Source organism: Bos indicus, chromosome 6 (genome assembly GCF_029378745.1).
Source record: "Bos indicus isolate NIAB-ARS_2022 breed Sahiwal x Tharparkar chromosome 6, NIAB-ARS_B.indTharparkar_mat_pri_1.0, whole genome shotgun sequence".
Classification (NCBI taxonomy): Eukaryota; Metazoa; Chordata; class Mammalia; order Artiodactyla; family Bovidae; genus Bos; species Bos indicus.
Window position 1 is genome coordinate 22,577,992 of NC_091765.1, and position 15,228 is coordinate 22,593,219.

Sequence of the window (15,228 nt, forward strand, 5' to 3'; positions counted from 1 at the left end):
AAGAAGCAATAATTAAACAATAAAGTTTAATTCAAAGCAGAACTTGAATACTAAAATACTGGAGTATGATTGTTCAGGTGTTCTCATGTTCCGTGAAGAGGATAAAGATAGCGACTGTTCTTCTTTTTTTATTAACTAGTGAATATTGATGGTAAAATTACAAGAAAAAATAAGGGAATTGTAAAATATCCAAAATAGTAGTTTCGTCTGACAGTGTGAAAAGAAGTGGGTGATAGGATTAAGAGGGGTGCATAGGTAGATTCAGAGTCACTGGTAATATCCTATTTTTTAAGACAGTTGATAATTGCCCAATTGTTTATTTTACTGATGTTTTTAAAAACTTACATGTGATTATAAATATTTGTATTATGTATTCATTTTCTTTTTTGGGGGGGGAACCTCTGAATGTCTAAATGATTTATTTTTCAATTTGCATACATCATCCTTGTGTTGTAAAATTTTGTAGTTTTCATTTCTTATGATTGGATTATATTAAAACCTGCAGATGACAACTCATTGGTAGAAACTAGTTTTCCTGGTTTATTTCAGTTACCATGGTGATTCTTCTGTGGGCTGTGGTTTGGTCAGTTACTGGCAGTGAATGTCTTCCTGGAGGAAACTTGTTTGGAATTATAATGCTATTCTATTGTGCCATCATTGGAGGTAAACTTTTTGGACTCATTAAGTTACCTACGTTACCTCCACTGCCTCCTCTTCTGGGTAAGTGCTAAACACTTCCTGTTTTCTTCAGAGTAAATCATATTTTAAAAACAGTAGCTTGGAAAGCTTTGGGAGATAAATATAAAATATTTTTGTATTTGCTGTACTAGAGCCAAAACAAAAGCCAGTTGTTACATTTTAAGATCAGTGAGCAGGTTGTTAAGAAGATTTTTAAATAGATTTTTATTGACTTATTTGTGTATTTTTTGGCCATGCCATTTGTGGGATCTTAATCTTCCAACCAGGGATTGAACCCAGATCCCAGAAGTGAAAGCACTGAGGCCTTAACCACCGGACTGCCAGGGAATTCCCTAAACAGCAATTTTTAAAAATTAAGTTATATGTAATTTAAATGAAATAGCTTACAATAAAAACAAGAGCAATACATACTCAAAACAGATCATTTCCTAATTATTTTACTAAATATTTCTCTTATGTATGCTCTTGAGATTATGGAAATAATATATTATGGTGTGCCTCTCACTGTCTTCCTAAATCCACATTCTTTGACACTGTGTTGGTAGCTTAACATCAACCATGGTGGAAGTATCTGTACAACAGAAATCAGCAAGTGCTAAAAATTAGGACTTAATATGTTATTAACATTCACATCATTGATAAATGAGTGATGTTCCAACATGCATTTTCATTGTTTCATTTTCATCTTATTCATTAACATAAACAAAACGATCAACCGATATTCCTGATGTCACTATACTCACTCATAAGTGGTATAAGTGACTTCTTTGCTAAACCAGATAGTAGTCAAGCATTTATTTGTAATGTGATTTTGTCAATTTACGGTTGAACTGCAACCATAGTTGGTTATGAATATGGGATTCAACAATGAAAAACAATGAGAGCATTCTGTGAAAATCAATTGGCTACATAGAATTTAGGGCTTCCCGGATAGCTTAATTGGTAAAGAATCTGCCTGAAGTGCAAGAGCTGCTGCTGCTGCTGCTTCTGGTAAGTCGCCTCAGTTGTGTCCTACTCTGTGTGACCCCATAGAGGGCAGCCCACTAGGCTCCTCTGTCCCTGGGATTCTCCAGGCAAGAATACTGGAGTGGGTGAAGTGAAAGAGACCTAGGTTCAATTCCTGAGTTGGGAAGATCCCCTGGAGGAGGGCACAGCAACCCACTCCAGTATTCTTGCCTGGAGAATCCCATGGACAGAGAAGCCTGGTGGGCTACAGTCCATGGGGTCACAAAGAGTCAGACACAGTGATAACTGTTGTATATTTATAAACTATATTCTGTACATCCTTTATATCAGTAAAATTTATAACAAATATGTAAATATATACATATAAATACACTTCTTTGGAGATCTAATTATTAAGCATTTACCAGCATATTATGATGGCACCCCACTCCAGTACTCTTGCCTGGAAAATCCCATGGATGGGGGAGTCTGGTGGGCTGCAGTCCATGGGGTTGCAAAGAGTCAGACATGACTGAGCGACTTCACTTTGATTTTTCACTCTCATGCGTTGGAGAAGGAAATGGCAACCCACTCCAGTGTTCTTGCCTGGAGAATCCCAGGGACGGGGGAGCCTGGTGGGCTGCCATCTCTGGGGTCACCTATCACAAAAGAGATTTTGTGTCCTTTTCTAACAGATACATAAATCACTTTTATTTAAAAATTGCATACCTTTTACACATACAGATATATTTGCACACATTTCCTGAGTCAAATTGTTTTCTGTTATTTTATGTTAGCGAGGACGATGAATATATTTGCTTTTGAATTTGTGGTCAGCAGCAGCACTTCAGTCATGTCTGACACTTTGTGACCCCATGGACTGTAGCCCACCAGGCTCCTCTGTCCATGGGGTTTCCCAGGCAAGAATACTGGAGTGGGTTACCATTTCCTCCTCCAGGGGATCTTCCTGACCCAGAGATCAAACCCATATCTCTTGCATCTCCTGCATTGCAGGCAGATTCTTTACCACTAGTGCCACCTGGGAAGCTCCTCTGTGATCAGCAGTTGAAGCTAAATATGAAAAGAACTAGAGTTATTTACATCTTTAGGGAAATGATCTATCACTTATCTTATTTTTGGCTGTGCTGGGCCTTCATCTCTGTGCAGGCTTTTCTCTAGTTGCGACAAGCAGGGCTACTCTCTAGTTGTGGTGCCTGGGCTTGTCATTGCAGTGGCGTCTTATGTTGCGAAGCATGGGCTCTAGGGCACCCAGATATCAGTAGTTGAGTTGCGGTTCCCAGGCTCTAGAACACAGGCTCAGTACTTGTGGCACCCAGGCTTAGCTACTCAGGCATGTGAGATCTCCCCAGATTAGGGATAGAACCTGTGTCTCCTGCACCGGCAGGCAGATTTTTTACCACTGAGCCACCAGGGAAGTCAGTTATTTACATCTTATCATGCACTATTTCTTAATATATTTTTCAATGTTAGGTAAAACTACAGGGTTTTTGCGGAGAAGGCAATGGCACCCCACTCCAGTACTCTTGCCTGGAAAATCGCATGGGTGGAGGAGCCTGGTGAGCTGCCGTCTATGGGGTCGCACAGAGTCGGACAGGACTGAAGTGACTTAGCAGCACAGGGATTTTGTGTTTGGGTTTTTTTTTTTTTCTTCTTTTTTTGCTTAATTCATATTACTTATCATGAGTGCTTTTTATTCTCTGAAGTTTATTAATGGCATTGTTGTTAAAATGAATTGTTTCTAGATATGCCTGTGAAGTGAAAGTGAAAGTCACTCAGTCGTGTCTGACTCTTTGTGACCTTCCGTGGAATTCTCCAGGCCAGAATACTGGAGTGGGTAGCCTTTCCCTTATCCAGGGGATCTTCCCAACCTAGGGATTGAACCCAGATCTCCTACATTGCAGGTGGATTATTTGCCAGCTGAGCCACAAGGGAAGTCCAAGAAAACTGGAGTAGGTAGCCCATCCCTTCTCCAGGGCATCTTCCCGACCCAGTTTCAAACTGGGGTCTCCTGCATTACAGGCGGATTCTTTACCAACTGAGCTGTGAGAGAAGCCCTAGATATGCCTGTGTGCTATGATAAAAGGTTGGCCATCCATATCTTTTGTAAATAAGATATTACTGGAATGTACCCATGCTCATTCCTCTATGTATTGTCTGGCTGTATTCACACCCCAGTGCAGAGTTGAGAAGTGAGAGACCCTGTGGCCCACAAAATCTAAGATGTCTCTCATCTGATCTGCCCCTTGGCGGAAAGTGTTTGCTGCTAATATATCTAAATCAGTGTTTCTCAAACTTTATCATAGAAAAATGACCTTGGGACCTTGTTACAATGCAGCTTCTAATTAAGTAGATCTGAGGATGGGGCCTGAGATTTTGCATTTCTAATCAGTTGTTTAGAGACAGAGTTAGTCACTTCAGTCGTATCCAACTCTTTTGTGACCCTGTGGACTATAGCCAGCCAGGCTCCTCTGTCCATGGAATTCTCCAGGCAAAAATTTTGGAGTGGGTTGCCATTTCCTCCTGCAGGGGATCTTCCCGACCCAGGGATCAAACCTAGGTCTCCTGCTTCCCCACCAGGGAAGCCCAATAAGTTATCTTAGGTTTTTCAAATAGTCTAATAATCATAAGTTTTCAATCACATAGGAATCATTTCAGAAAGCTTTTTAAAAGCTGGTGCCCAAAGATTCTGAATTAATTGATGCGCTATATGCCCTGGGCATCAGAATTTTTAAAAGCTCCCCAAGTGATTCTAATATGCAACCTAAGTTGAGACTGCTGTTCCAGAATCCATGAAAAAGTGCTTTATACTTCATCTTTTTTTCCCCATTCTATGCCTGTTATTACAACAAAATATACCATGTAGCCAAGTGGTACATCCCTGGGCTTTAAGATCACGTGAAATCTCCTGGGGTAACTGAAACTATTCTCGAAGGTCACATATCTGATGTATCTTACCGTCCCCTTTTGCAGTGTTAATACTTGTAACAGAAAAAAGTTTACCAGTTCTTATTGTAGTAGTGTGTGCTCAGTCGCTTCAGTTATGTCCAACTCTTTGCCATCCTATAAACTGTTACCTGCAAGGCTCCTCTGTCAGTGGGGTTTCTCCAGGCAAGAATACTGGAATGGCTTGCCATTTCCTCCCCCAGGGGATCTTCCCAACCCAGGGATCTAACCAACATCTCCTGTATCTTCTGCATCCCAGGTGGATTCTTTACCACTAAGTGTCACTCAAATCACTATTGTAATAGGGTCAGGATCTGAAACTGGAACATTATCTGAATTCATAAAGGCTTGTTATGACAGAATGTGTATGCTAATTGCCCGTTCTATAGTTTCAAAAACTCATTGAAATAATTGCTAGAGGGACTTCCCTGGTGGTCCAGTGTCTAAGACTCTACGTTCCCAATTCAGGGGGCCAGGTTCAATCCCTGGTCAGGGAACTAGATCCAACGCACTGCAACTAAAGATCCCACGTGCTGCAACTAATGCCTAGCACAAACGAAATAAATACGTAAATAAATATTTTTTTAAAGACTTACAGAAGAAATAATGGCTGGCAATGGGGGATGAAGGTACATGTTTTGTTCCCAAAATGAACCTGAAGGGAATTTCCCTGGACCACTTTCCTTTGCCAGTGGTCTGTGCTGATGATTTTTATTTGAGTGTTCTTCTTGCCTGTAAGCCCTCTTGGGCCTCTCCATTGGTTGTAGAGGAAAGAACACCTGTCTTAATAGAGGAGTATTATTCTTTTTTATTCTTAAATGGAAATATTTTTAAATATGCAAGAGTTATCAATTCATGGCCAATCTTATTTCATCTACTTCCAAGATTTTTTGAAGCAAATTATTATTGAAAAAATTTCCATGATACAAATTAAGAAAAAAAAGAATAACAGTCCTCCATCAAAGGAGGTCTTCTTTCTTCCACAACCAAGGGAGAGGCCCACGTGGGCTTAAAGGCAAGAAGAGGACACCAGCCAAGTTGCTGTCAGGTGGTGCCAGCAACCCAGACCACTGGCAAAGGAAACCGAGTCCCGGGGAAACTTTCACTTTCATTTGGGGAACAAAAAATGCTCCCTTCTACCTTAATATTCCAAGAAAGCCTCATAACATTTTAGATTATTATTCTTTTTGATTTCAGGTGGTTACATGCTATCATAATTTAGGGCTGGTTTAGATCCACATTTTAAGTTTCAGTAAGGAATGATTGACATACTAATAAAATATATGGTTAGTGCAATATTTTGGACTTGATAATTCATCAGTATCCATAAATATTAAATATGCCTGTACCTTAGGGCTTAATATTTCCACTGCTAGAAATTATCCTGTGGATATATTTATACAAACCTACAAATATGTGAGCTCCATGTGAACAAGGACCATGTTGGTCTCGCTCTACCCTGTATTATCAGGGCATCATAAAGGTTTGGCCCTTAATAAACACTTGATGTGTGAACTGTGCTCATTTCAGCAATGTTTGTAGTGAAAAATCTTTTAAGTTCATTAATTGGTCCCAAAATTATGGTACTTCCAATGAGATTCTTTTGCAACTATTAAAAAATAAAGCAAACACACACACACACATACACATAAACATATGCACGTGCACGCACACGTGTGTGTGTATATGTATGTGCACACCTCCGTAGGAATATGTCCAGGATATATTGTTAAATGAGGAAAAAATTATACAGTGGTATATAAATGTGCTTTTATTTGTGTCCAGCACACACACACACACACACACACACACACGCATGCTTAAATAGGTATTGAAACTTTCTGAAAGTGGACAGAAAATCCTTAACAGTGGAAACAAACCTTTGAGGAATGAAGATCAAAAGTTGCAATTGAGGAAGGGCATATACTTGTCACTTTATCCTTGTCAGTAATTTTTAACTTTACCATAGGCATGTATTATTCTTATAATTATTCTTTTAAAAATAGTTATTGTGGGCCAGTTATTACTTTCACAAATTCTAGAAAGACCGTGACTGCAGAATTCAGAACTTAGAGACCTTCTTCCAGATGAAATGTCAGTAATGAAATATGCTTGGGAGGGGTGCTTCTTTACCTGTCTGCGTCAGGAGCAAGTCACAAAAAAGTACACTGGTGATTCTTTTCTGTTCTCATAGCTTATATTCAAAACATCCCAACACTCATAAATGTGTCCAGTCATTTAACGGGTGGTGCTTATAAGGGCACGGTGAGAAGAGGACAGTGCTGAAGAACAGAGGCTAGAGGCCTCACAGTATCTGCTGGAGAAGTATTTCCCTTTGTACGACACGTGGTATTGTCACTGAGGGCAGGATTCCCTCACAAACTACTCAGTCACACTCAGCTACCTGCCCTTCCCCAAATGCCACACTTCGTTTTCATACCTTGGAAGAAACTGCTTTCTCTTTCAGAGACTTTTCACCTCCTCAGTCTCTTGACCCCTTTCCCTCTCCTTGGGGCCCTTCTGACTCACCCCTTCCGTCTCAGCTCATACGGCACTTCCTCCTGCTTCTGCAAAATTCACTTTGTCAATTTGTCTTGCTCCCCTAGAGGCTGAAAGCTTGTTGAGGTGTGGTACCCAGTTTTTGTTCATTATTATATCTCTAACGCCTATTATAGTATCTGAAACACTGAAGGCATTTGGTGACTATTGAATGGCTCAGTGAAAAGAGAGTTACCACCTGACATGACAGAGCAGATCACATTTCATCAAAACTCACTCTACGCCTTTGCAGAGCAGGTTATGTGTTTTTTAATTAAATTATGTGAAGGTAAAATAGAATCCATGTAGGTATTTATTGATATTTCTGGTAACCTGACATAGCCAATAATTTCATAAGCTATTTGCTCTTTACACAGAGATGACTAAACTGGATGTTGTATTAAAAATTTTTTACATTTAGAATTTGATCACATTTTCCAAATACTGTATCCTGTTTCTCCCTTTCAGGTTCAGATTAGGAATTATTAATTATTCTAATCTGTTGTTTTAATATGCATATTAAAACCTTATATTAAAAAAAAAAAAAAAAAAAAAAAAAAAAAAAAAATAAAACCTTATATTAGCTCCTCTAATTGATTATATTATTTTCATTTTTTTAGTTAAAAGTTTAGCCTAATTTCACCTAACGAATAAGCAAAAAAGAAAGTATTGATATTACCTACCTAGGATTATAGGGTTGTCTCTTTAATAGCTAAAATGCCAAAACTTACTGCCTTTATTTGAAAACTAAAGAATTGTTGACCTCTCCATTCTAGGCATGCTGCTTGCTGGCTTTCTCATCAGAAATGTCCCTGTCATCAGTGATAACATACAGATCAAGCACAAGTGGTCTTCTGCTTTGAGAAGCATAGCCCTGTCTGTCATACTGGTCCGCGCTGGCCTTGGGCTTGATTCAAATGTACGAAGTACAGATTTCTAATTATTGACTAGGAATTTTGCTCCTTCACTACTGCCAGTATTTAGAATCACTGAGCTTTGGGAATGGGGGTGGATGCTGCATGACATTCTCAGGGCAAGAAGAGAATCCATGCAGGACTGCTCCAGAAGATGTTGCCTATTCTTGCTTGGAGAAAAGTGGAGTTACTATGTGGCGACAACACCAAGAATAAAGATCCTCCACTTCTCTGACAGATATTGGCTGTAGTTATAGGTGATGCTTGAGAGAGAGGAGATGTCATTTTTGGTGGGCAAAGCTTCATACAAGATTTTAGGGCTGAGTACGGCTCAGGAAACTGCCTTGTATATAGAATGAGTCTCAAGTATGGGTATTATTAATGCTTTTTACATGTATATTTTGATTGTGGGAATGAATATTTTGGGGGATAAAGGTTTTCACCCAAGCCTCATTTGGGGACCACAGATTATAAATAAAGCTAAACCTGAGAGGATTAAATCAGCTAGTGTGTGGATTATGAACACAGACACTGGAAGCGGCCTGCTTGGGTGCAAACCTAGATCCACAGCTCACTGATGTCATGATCTGAAGCCAAGCACTTTAATGTATGCCTTTTTGCATGAGTACATCTACAAAATGGGCATAATGATATTACCTGTGTCGTAGGGTGGCTGCTATGAGGAATAGATAAGCTTTCTCTAAACACTTAGAACACAGGATGTTCTAAGCAGAACATTCCCAGAAAATGTGTGATGATCTGAGTACACATTAATTGCAAAAGCAATTAAGGTCATAATCTCTGCAGGTCTTTAGAGAATTATTTTAATATGTCTGTGTTTATATTTCAGGCCCTGAAGAAGTTGAAGGGTGTTTGTGTAAGGTTATCCTTGGGTCCTTGTCTCATAGAAGCGTGTACATCTGCTGTCCTGGCCTACTTCCTCATGGGTTTACCATGGCAGTGGGGATTCATGCTGGGGTAATTCATGATTTTTTTGTTGTTGTTGTATGAAAATATGCACAGACATTTTAGTGCTTTCACTGATTCCTTACAGGAGAACACATAATAGCATTTTCTTGAGGACATCAGAAAATACATCACTGATGTTCTTCAGTTCAGTTCAGTTCAGTCAGTAGTGTCTGATTCTTTGTGACCCCATGGACTGCAGCTCACCAGGCCTCCCTGTCCATCACCAACTCCCGGAGTTTACTGAAACTCATGTCCATTGAGTCAGTGATGCCAGCCAACCATCTCATCCTCTGTCGTCCCCTTCTCCTCCTGCCTTCAATCTTTGCCAGCATCAGGGTCTTTTCAAATGAGTCAGTTCTTCGCATCAGGTGGCCAGAGTATTGGAGTTTCAGCTTCAGCATCAGTCCTTCCAATGAATATTCAGGACTGATTTCCTTTAGGATGGACTTGTTGGATCTCCTTGCAGTCCAAGGGACTCTCAAGAGTCTTCTCCAACACCACAGTTCAAAAGCATCAATTCTTCAGCTGATGTTCTGCTGCTGCTAAGTCACTTCAGTCGTGTCCGATTCTGTGTGACCCCATAGACGTCAGCCCACCAGGCTCCCCCGTCCCTGGGATTCTCCAGGCAAGAACACTGGAGTGGGTTGCCATTTCCTTCTCCAATGCATGAAAGTGAAAAGTGAAAGTGAAGTCGCTCAGTCGTATCCGACTCTTAGCGACCCCATGGACTGCAGCCTACCAGGCTCCTCCATCCATGGGATATTCCAGGCAAAATACTGGAGTGGGGTGCCATTGCCTTCTCTGCAGCTGATGTTCTAGCATAATCTAAATATTAGCTTCAAAGTATAGTATGTGTAATAGTGTATGTCTAACTTTATGGGCTTCCCAAGTGGCGCAAGTGGTGAAGAATCCACCTGTCGATGCAGAAGATGTGGGTTTGATCCCTGGATTGGGAAGATCCCCTGGAGAAGGAAATTCAGCAATCCACTCCAGTATTCTTTCCTGGAAAATTCTATGGACAGAGGAGCCTAGCAGGCTACAGTCCTTGGAGTCTCAAAGAGTCAGACACAACTGAGCACACATGCAGAAAGAGCAAAGGTGTCTCACTTTTGCAGTGATTATAATAAACTATTGAAGAAATCATGGTCTTTACTGTGTGACTCCTTGTTAGTGAGAGACATGCAAGGTCTCATCTGAGAGTCTGTACAAAGAATAAAAAATACAGTAACAGTGATCAACATTCAGCATTGTTTTCCTCCTCCTTCTGTCACAAGACTGTTTTGATTATGTGGTTAAGAGCCATGAGAAGCAAATAAATATGAAAGTACTTAGTAAGAATTTAGTAGACAAGAAGTAAATTCTTACTTCTCAGGGTTACGACCCTGGAGCTACATGGCTTGGATTCAAATCCCAGCTCTGTGACTTTGCATTACACAAATAACTTCTTTGTCAAGTCATTTCGCCTCTTTGTGCCTCAATTTACCCATTTGCAAAAATGAAGATAATTATTGTAAGTATTTCATGGCGTTATTGTGAGAATTAATTTGCTTAATATATATAAAATGCTTAAAATACTGTTTGGCATGCAGTAAGCTCTCTCAAATGCTTTCTGCTGTTTCTACTGCTCCCATGATGAGTATCACAGTCAGTGTCATTACAGCCTTCTCCTTCTAATCTATTTTATTTTACATACAAAGTCCTAGAATGCCTAATTTTAGTGAGTTCCAATTCAAAAAGTCTGTGTTTTTCAGACCTCATACCATGAATGGTTTTTTGTTTTTCTTTTTTCTTTTTATTTTTTTAAAAATAATTTGGAAGAGGCTGAGTTCGGGTCCGGGGGTTTCTTGCACTCGGTTTCCCCGCTCCTGGCCCCGAAGAGTGGCCGCACTACAAGATGCTCGGAGCTCGCTCTCCTGGGCGGCGCAGGAGTCGCCGGGACGCGGCGGCGGGACGCGGGCGGTGCCTCGGCTACTCGGTCGGACGAGGTCCCCCAGACTTTCCCGCTCGGCTCCGGAGTCGTGCACGAACTGCCCCCCACCGCCTCTCCCGGACTTCCAGGGATTGGCCGACTAGCCCGACCAATGGAGGGCCGCCGCCTCCCGCGTCCTGTTTTTTTTTTTTTTAAAAAAGATTCCTGGGGCATAACTCCAATAGGTCTTTTATAACACTCATAAATATATATTTTTAGGCAACCTAAGTAATTCCAATATAGATTATCCATAGCCACACTTTGAAAAAGTGTTCTGTGGAACTTGTATGTGTGCATATGTTTCTGGTTTGGTTCTTTGCTGCCATCTGAAAGGCTATAGTTTTCTAAAGTATAATCTTTAAAAGAGTAGTGGGCACTATAATTTTAATAACAACAGCAACGGTAGTAAGATACTGTCATAAATGCCTAAAGCACTGCCTGCTTAGTTTTGTTTTAGGTGCTGTGTCTCCAGCTGTTGTGGTGCCTTCGATGCTCCTTTTGCAGGAAGGAGGTTATGGTGTTGAGAAAGGCATCCCCACCTTACTCATGGCTGCTGGTAGCTTCGATGACATTCTGGCCATCACTGGCTTCAACACCTGCCTGGGCATGGCATTCTCCACAGGTACACCGATCCGTTCACAGCGTGCTGTTCTCTCGTGCTCTAAAGACATAGGTTATGATGTTACGAGCATGGCATCGTTGCTTGATAAAGGCAGCTTAGAAAAAGTCACCTCCCAAGGGTTAGTTCCATTCCTAAGACAGGACCAGTAGCTTCCTGTCTTTACTCTCTTCACCATCTAGACAGAAACTGCTCAAGCAGTCTGGTAAGTTCAGTAAGGGGAGATTCAAATTTTCAGAGTTTAAAGAAGGATTAGAACAGCTTTTGCTTGGAGCCTCTGGGAAAGTTCGGTCTTGGAGACCTCACACAAGGGATGAGGAGATTTTCAAGGAGCACAATGACAGAGAGCAAGCCAAGTGGAAGAAACATCACTCTTCTAAAATAGGAACAGTTTTAACATTTTATGTGTAATAGCAGCAAATGATTTTAATGGGTATCTTTTTAATACTTAGTGTTTGATATGGACACATTATATTTTAAGTAGTAATAAAAAAAGAAGGCATTTTTTTCTCTCCCAGTATTTAAGACTTCACTCTCCTTTGGTGCCGCATAAATTTAAGTTCATTTTTTAATCCATGTCCAAGATTGGGAGATAAGATTTGTGGTTTCATACTATTGGCAAAATGTATTTGTAGCTTAATTGTAATTATCTTCAGATTATCTCACAGGAACACACCTTAGAAGGTCATGGATTTTCAGGCTCTCCACCCTGCTGTAGTTATTGTCCCTTTTTTTTGTTGTTTGTTTGTTTGATTACATATGATTTCTGCCGATTACCTAGAACTTCATCTCTTCCTATTGCCCCAAAGTTGTCAAATATATACACTCCCTGCCCTATGTCATGGAAACATTCATCTTGTCAAAACATGGCTTTCATAAGGTTACCTTCCTGTTTAAGAATCAATGACGGGGACTTCCCTGGTGGCCCAGTGGTTAAGACTCCACTCTTCCAATGCAGGAGGTATGGGTTCAATCTCTAGTTGGAGAACTAAAATCCCACAAGCTGTGTGGTGCAGCCAAAAAAAAAAAAAAAATACAACAAGGATTCCCACTTACCTATTAAGTCAGATCTATACTTTGTCTCTTTTCATTCTGCTGTACCTATCCAGAAGTATGTTCTCATTGTTTTCCTGGTATATACACCTTTAAAATAATGGTTGTCAGCCTCAGCTGCACACTAGTATTACCTGGGGAGTTTTTTAAAATACTCATGTTAGGTACCACCTTTAGGCCAATTAAATCAGAACCTCTGGGAATGGAAACCATGGCTTTAGAGTTTGCATTAGAATCCCAGGGGATAATAAAGAGCAGGGCAAGGAGAGCAATGAGGAGGGTCTGCAAGGCTGGGGGCTGTGGATAGCCTGAACAACCTTTGCAGTCAGCAATGCTGTGCCTCCTCAGCCGTGCTGCACAAAGTGTGGTCCTTAGGCCTTTTGAATGGAAACTCCCTGCAGTCTCTTCTACAATGTGGATCCCAAGCCTTGTCAGATTTACTAAATCAGAATTACCAGAGGCAGGACATAAGAAGTCTTTTTTTAAACAACCTTACTTTATCAGAGCCTGAGGAGGGCATGGCAGCCCATGCCAGTACTCTTGCCTGAAGAATCCCATGGACAGAGGAGCCTGGCAGGCTACAGTCCATGGGGTCACAAAGACTCAGACATGACTGAAGTGACTTAGCATGCATGCACACACTATATCAGACACTGAAACTAATTGGTTCCTTTCTACACATTTATAGTAAATTGAAAATATATAGTGAATTATTTATCATATTAGCTCAAGGCTTGGGCTACTACCCCAGCTAGATCCTTGTGTCAGTCACATCATTACCTAACAGAGAGCTGTCCTGCTAAACAAAAATCACTACAGAGGTTAAGTTTTCTGTTTTATTTTTTGGCTGCACCATGCGGCTTATGGGATCTTAGTTCCTGGACCGGGTATTGAACTCAGGCCCTCAGCAAATAAAGTGCAGAGTTTTAACCACTGTACCACCATGGAATTCTCTCTCTCTCTCTCTCTCTTTTTTTTTAATAAGAGATGATTAAAACTGTAGAGGAGGAAAAGATGTTCCCCCTCTACTGATCCTGGGTTCATTGACTGGGACCCAGTAAATCAGACTGACCAAAGACAGATTAACAAGAGAAACGCAGTTTATTAGCCTGTGCGTCACGCTTACACACAGGAGTAGATGGTGCTGAGTAACTTGGGATGGTTAGAAGTGGGGTTTCTATAGCATCTTAGCAAACAACAATAATTTTGTAGAGAAATGCAAGATAAAGGAAAAGGACTTTGAGCTTTTAGAGGCAACAAATTGTGAAAAGGCAAATACATGAGCAAACTATGGTTAGATAAGGGCTGATTTAGCAGTTTGTTATGTAGATTCCTCTGGTGCTGTCCCTGGGCTGATTAGGGTTCCCAGTTGCCTTGGTGGTTAACTTCTGTCTCTCCTGATAGAGAGGCGAGAGGGACAGCTTTACACATTCATATCCTGCTTTTAAAAGCAAATAGAGAGAAGGCAGAGAACTTAACTTGTATCTGATTCTTCCCAGTTGCCTTCAGCTCAAAATAATCATTATGCCAAAGTGACATACTTCGGGGTGACATATTCTGTACCTGAAACTACAATAATAAGAAACCACATAACTGGGTACACATTTCCTTAGGACAGTATGTGAGAAGGGCTTTATATGTTGAGCAGTTTTAGTATAATTTTCTGCACAATGTGCTAGCAAAGATTTTCTTAAAGTTTCCTAAACCCTGTTTGCTATGGGGGAAAATATAGTTTACTTACCTCTATATTATGTTATTTCAAAGAGCCTAAGCAACAAAGGCTCTTCCAAGAGCAGTTTCAAAAATAATTTATTTTCAGATTTACTCTTAGAAATAATATTTGAGAAGGGGTAAGTCCCCTACACTCACTGTAGTAAGAAAAGATGTTTTACTTTAATTGCCAGAGTCTTAACGTTACCATGGGGCCTTCCCTGGTGGCTCAGATGGTAGAGTCTGTCTACAATGTAGGAAACCCCAGTTAGATCCCTAGGCCAGGGAAGATCTCCTGGAGAAGGAAATGGCAACCCACTCCAGCATTTTTGCCTGGAAAATCCCACGGATAGAGGAGCCTGGCAGCCTACAGTCCATGGGGTCGCAAAGAGTCAGACAAAACTAACTAATAATTTTTATGTTACTATATTCTATACATATTAGAGCTACTAAAATCAATGTACATTTATTATTAAAATATCAAGCTCTTAAATGGAAGTTTAAATACTAGATCTGTCTACTCACAGCCTATGCATATAATACAATATAACAAAGCCCTGATTCATGAATTTTATCTTTCATGTTTTCTTAGTAAATAATAAGTAAATTTATACTGAAGTAAGCATAGACAAAGGTGCACAACTCATAACTTATGCCCGTTTTAAAATCGATCTCCAGTAATATGCATACTTTCCTTAACATAGGCCCATTTAATTAGACACTTGAAGAATGCGGAGAGCAGGAAATATCTGTAAATTTTTCCTTGTATGTAGTTACATGCTTTATGTTAATGATTAAACTCTGTGTGTTTATGGATTTAGAATTCTGGCTGAAGTTTTTCTTTTTAC

At 40.3% G+C, this 15,228-nt stretch overlaps 1 protein-coding gene across 8 annotated transcripts in view; it reads left to right on the plus strand.

Moving 5' to 3' along the window:
* The window catches only part of SLC9B2 (solute carrier family 9 member B2), a 64,173-nt gene that overhangs the window by 21,086 nt on the left and 27,859 nt on the right, over positions 1 to 15,228 (plus strand). For all 8 annotated transcript variants that reach the window (XR_011567096.1, XM_070791132.1, XM_070791133.1 and 5 more), the window contains 4 exons: positions 550 to 720; positions 7,923 to 8,065; positions 8,911 to 9,038; positions 11,445 to 11,620. Coding sequence is in view for 7 of the 8 variants with exons in the window: in XM_070791132.1 (XP_070647233.1) it covers positions 550 to 720; positions 7,923 to 8,065; positions 8,911 to 9,038; positions 11,445 to 11,620 (618 nt within the window). In the remaining variant the exon portion in view is untranslated. The remainder of the gene's footprint in view (positions 1 to 549; positions 721 to 7,922; positions 8,066 to 8,910; positions 9,039 to 11,444; positions 11,621 to 15,228) is intronic.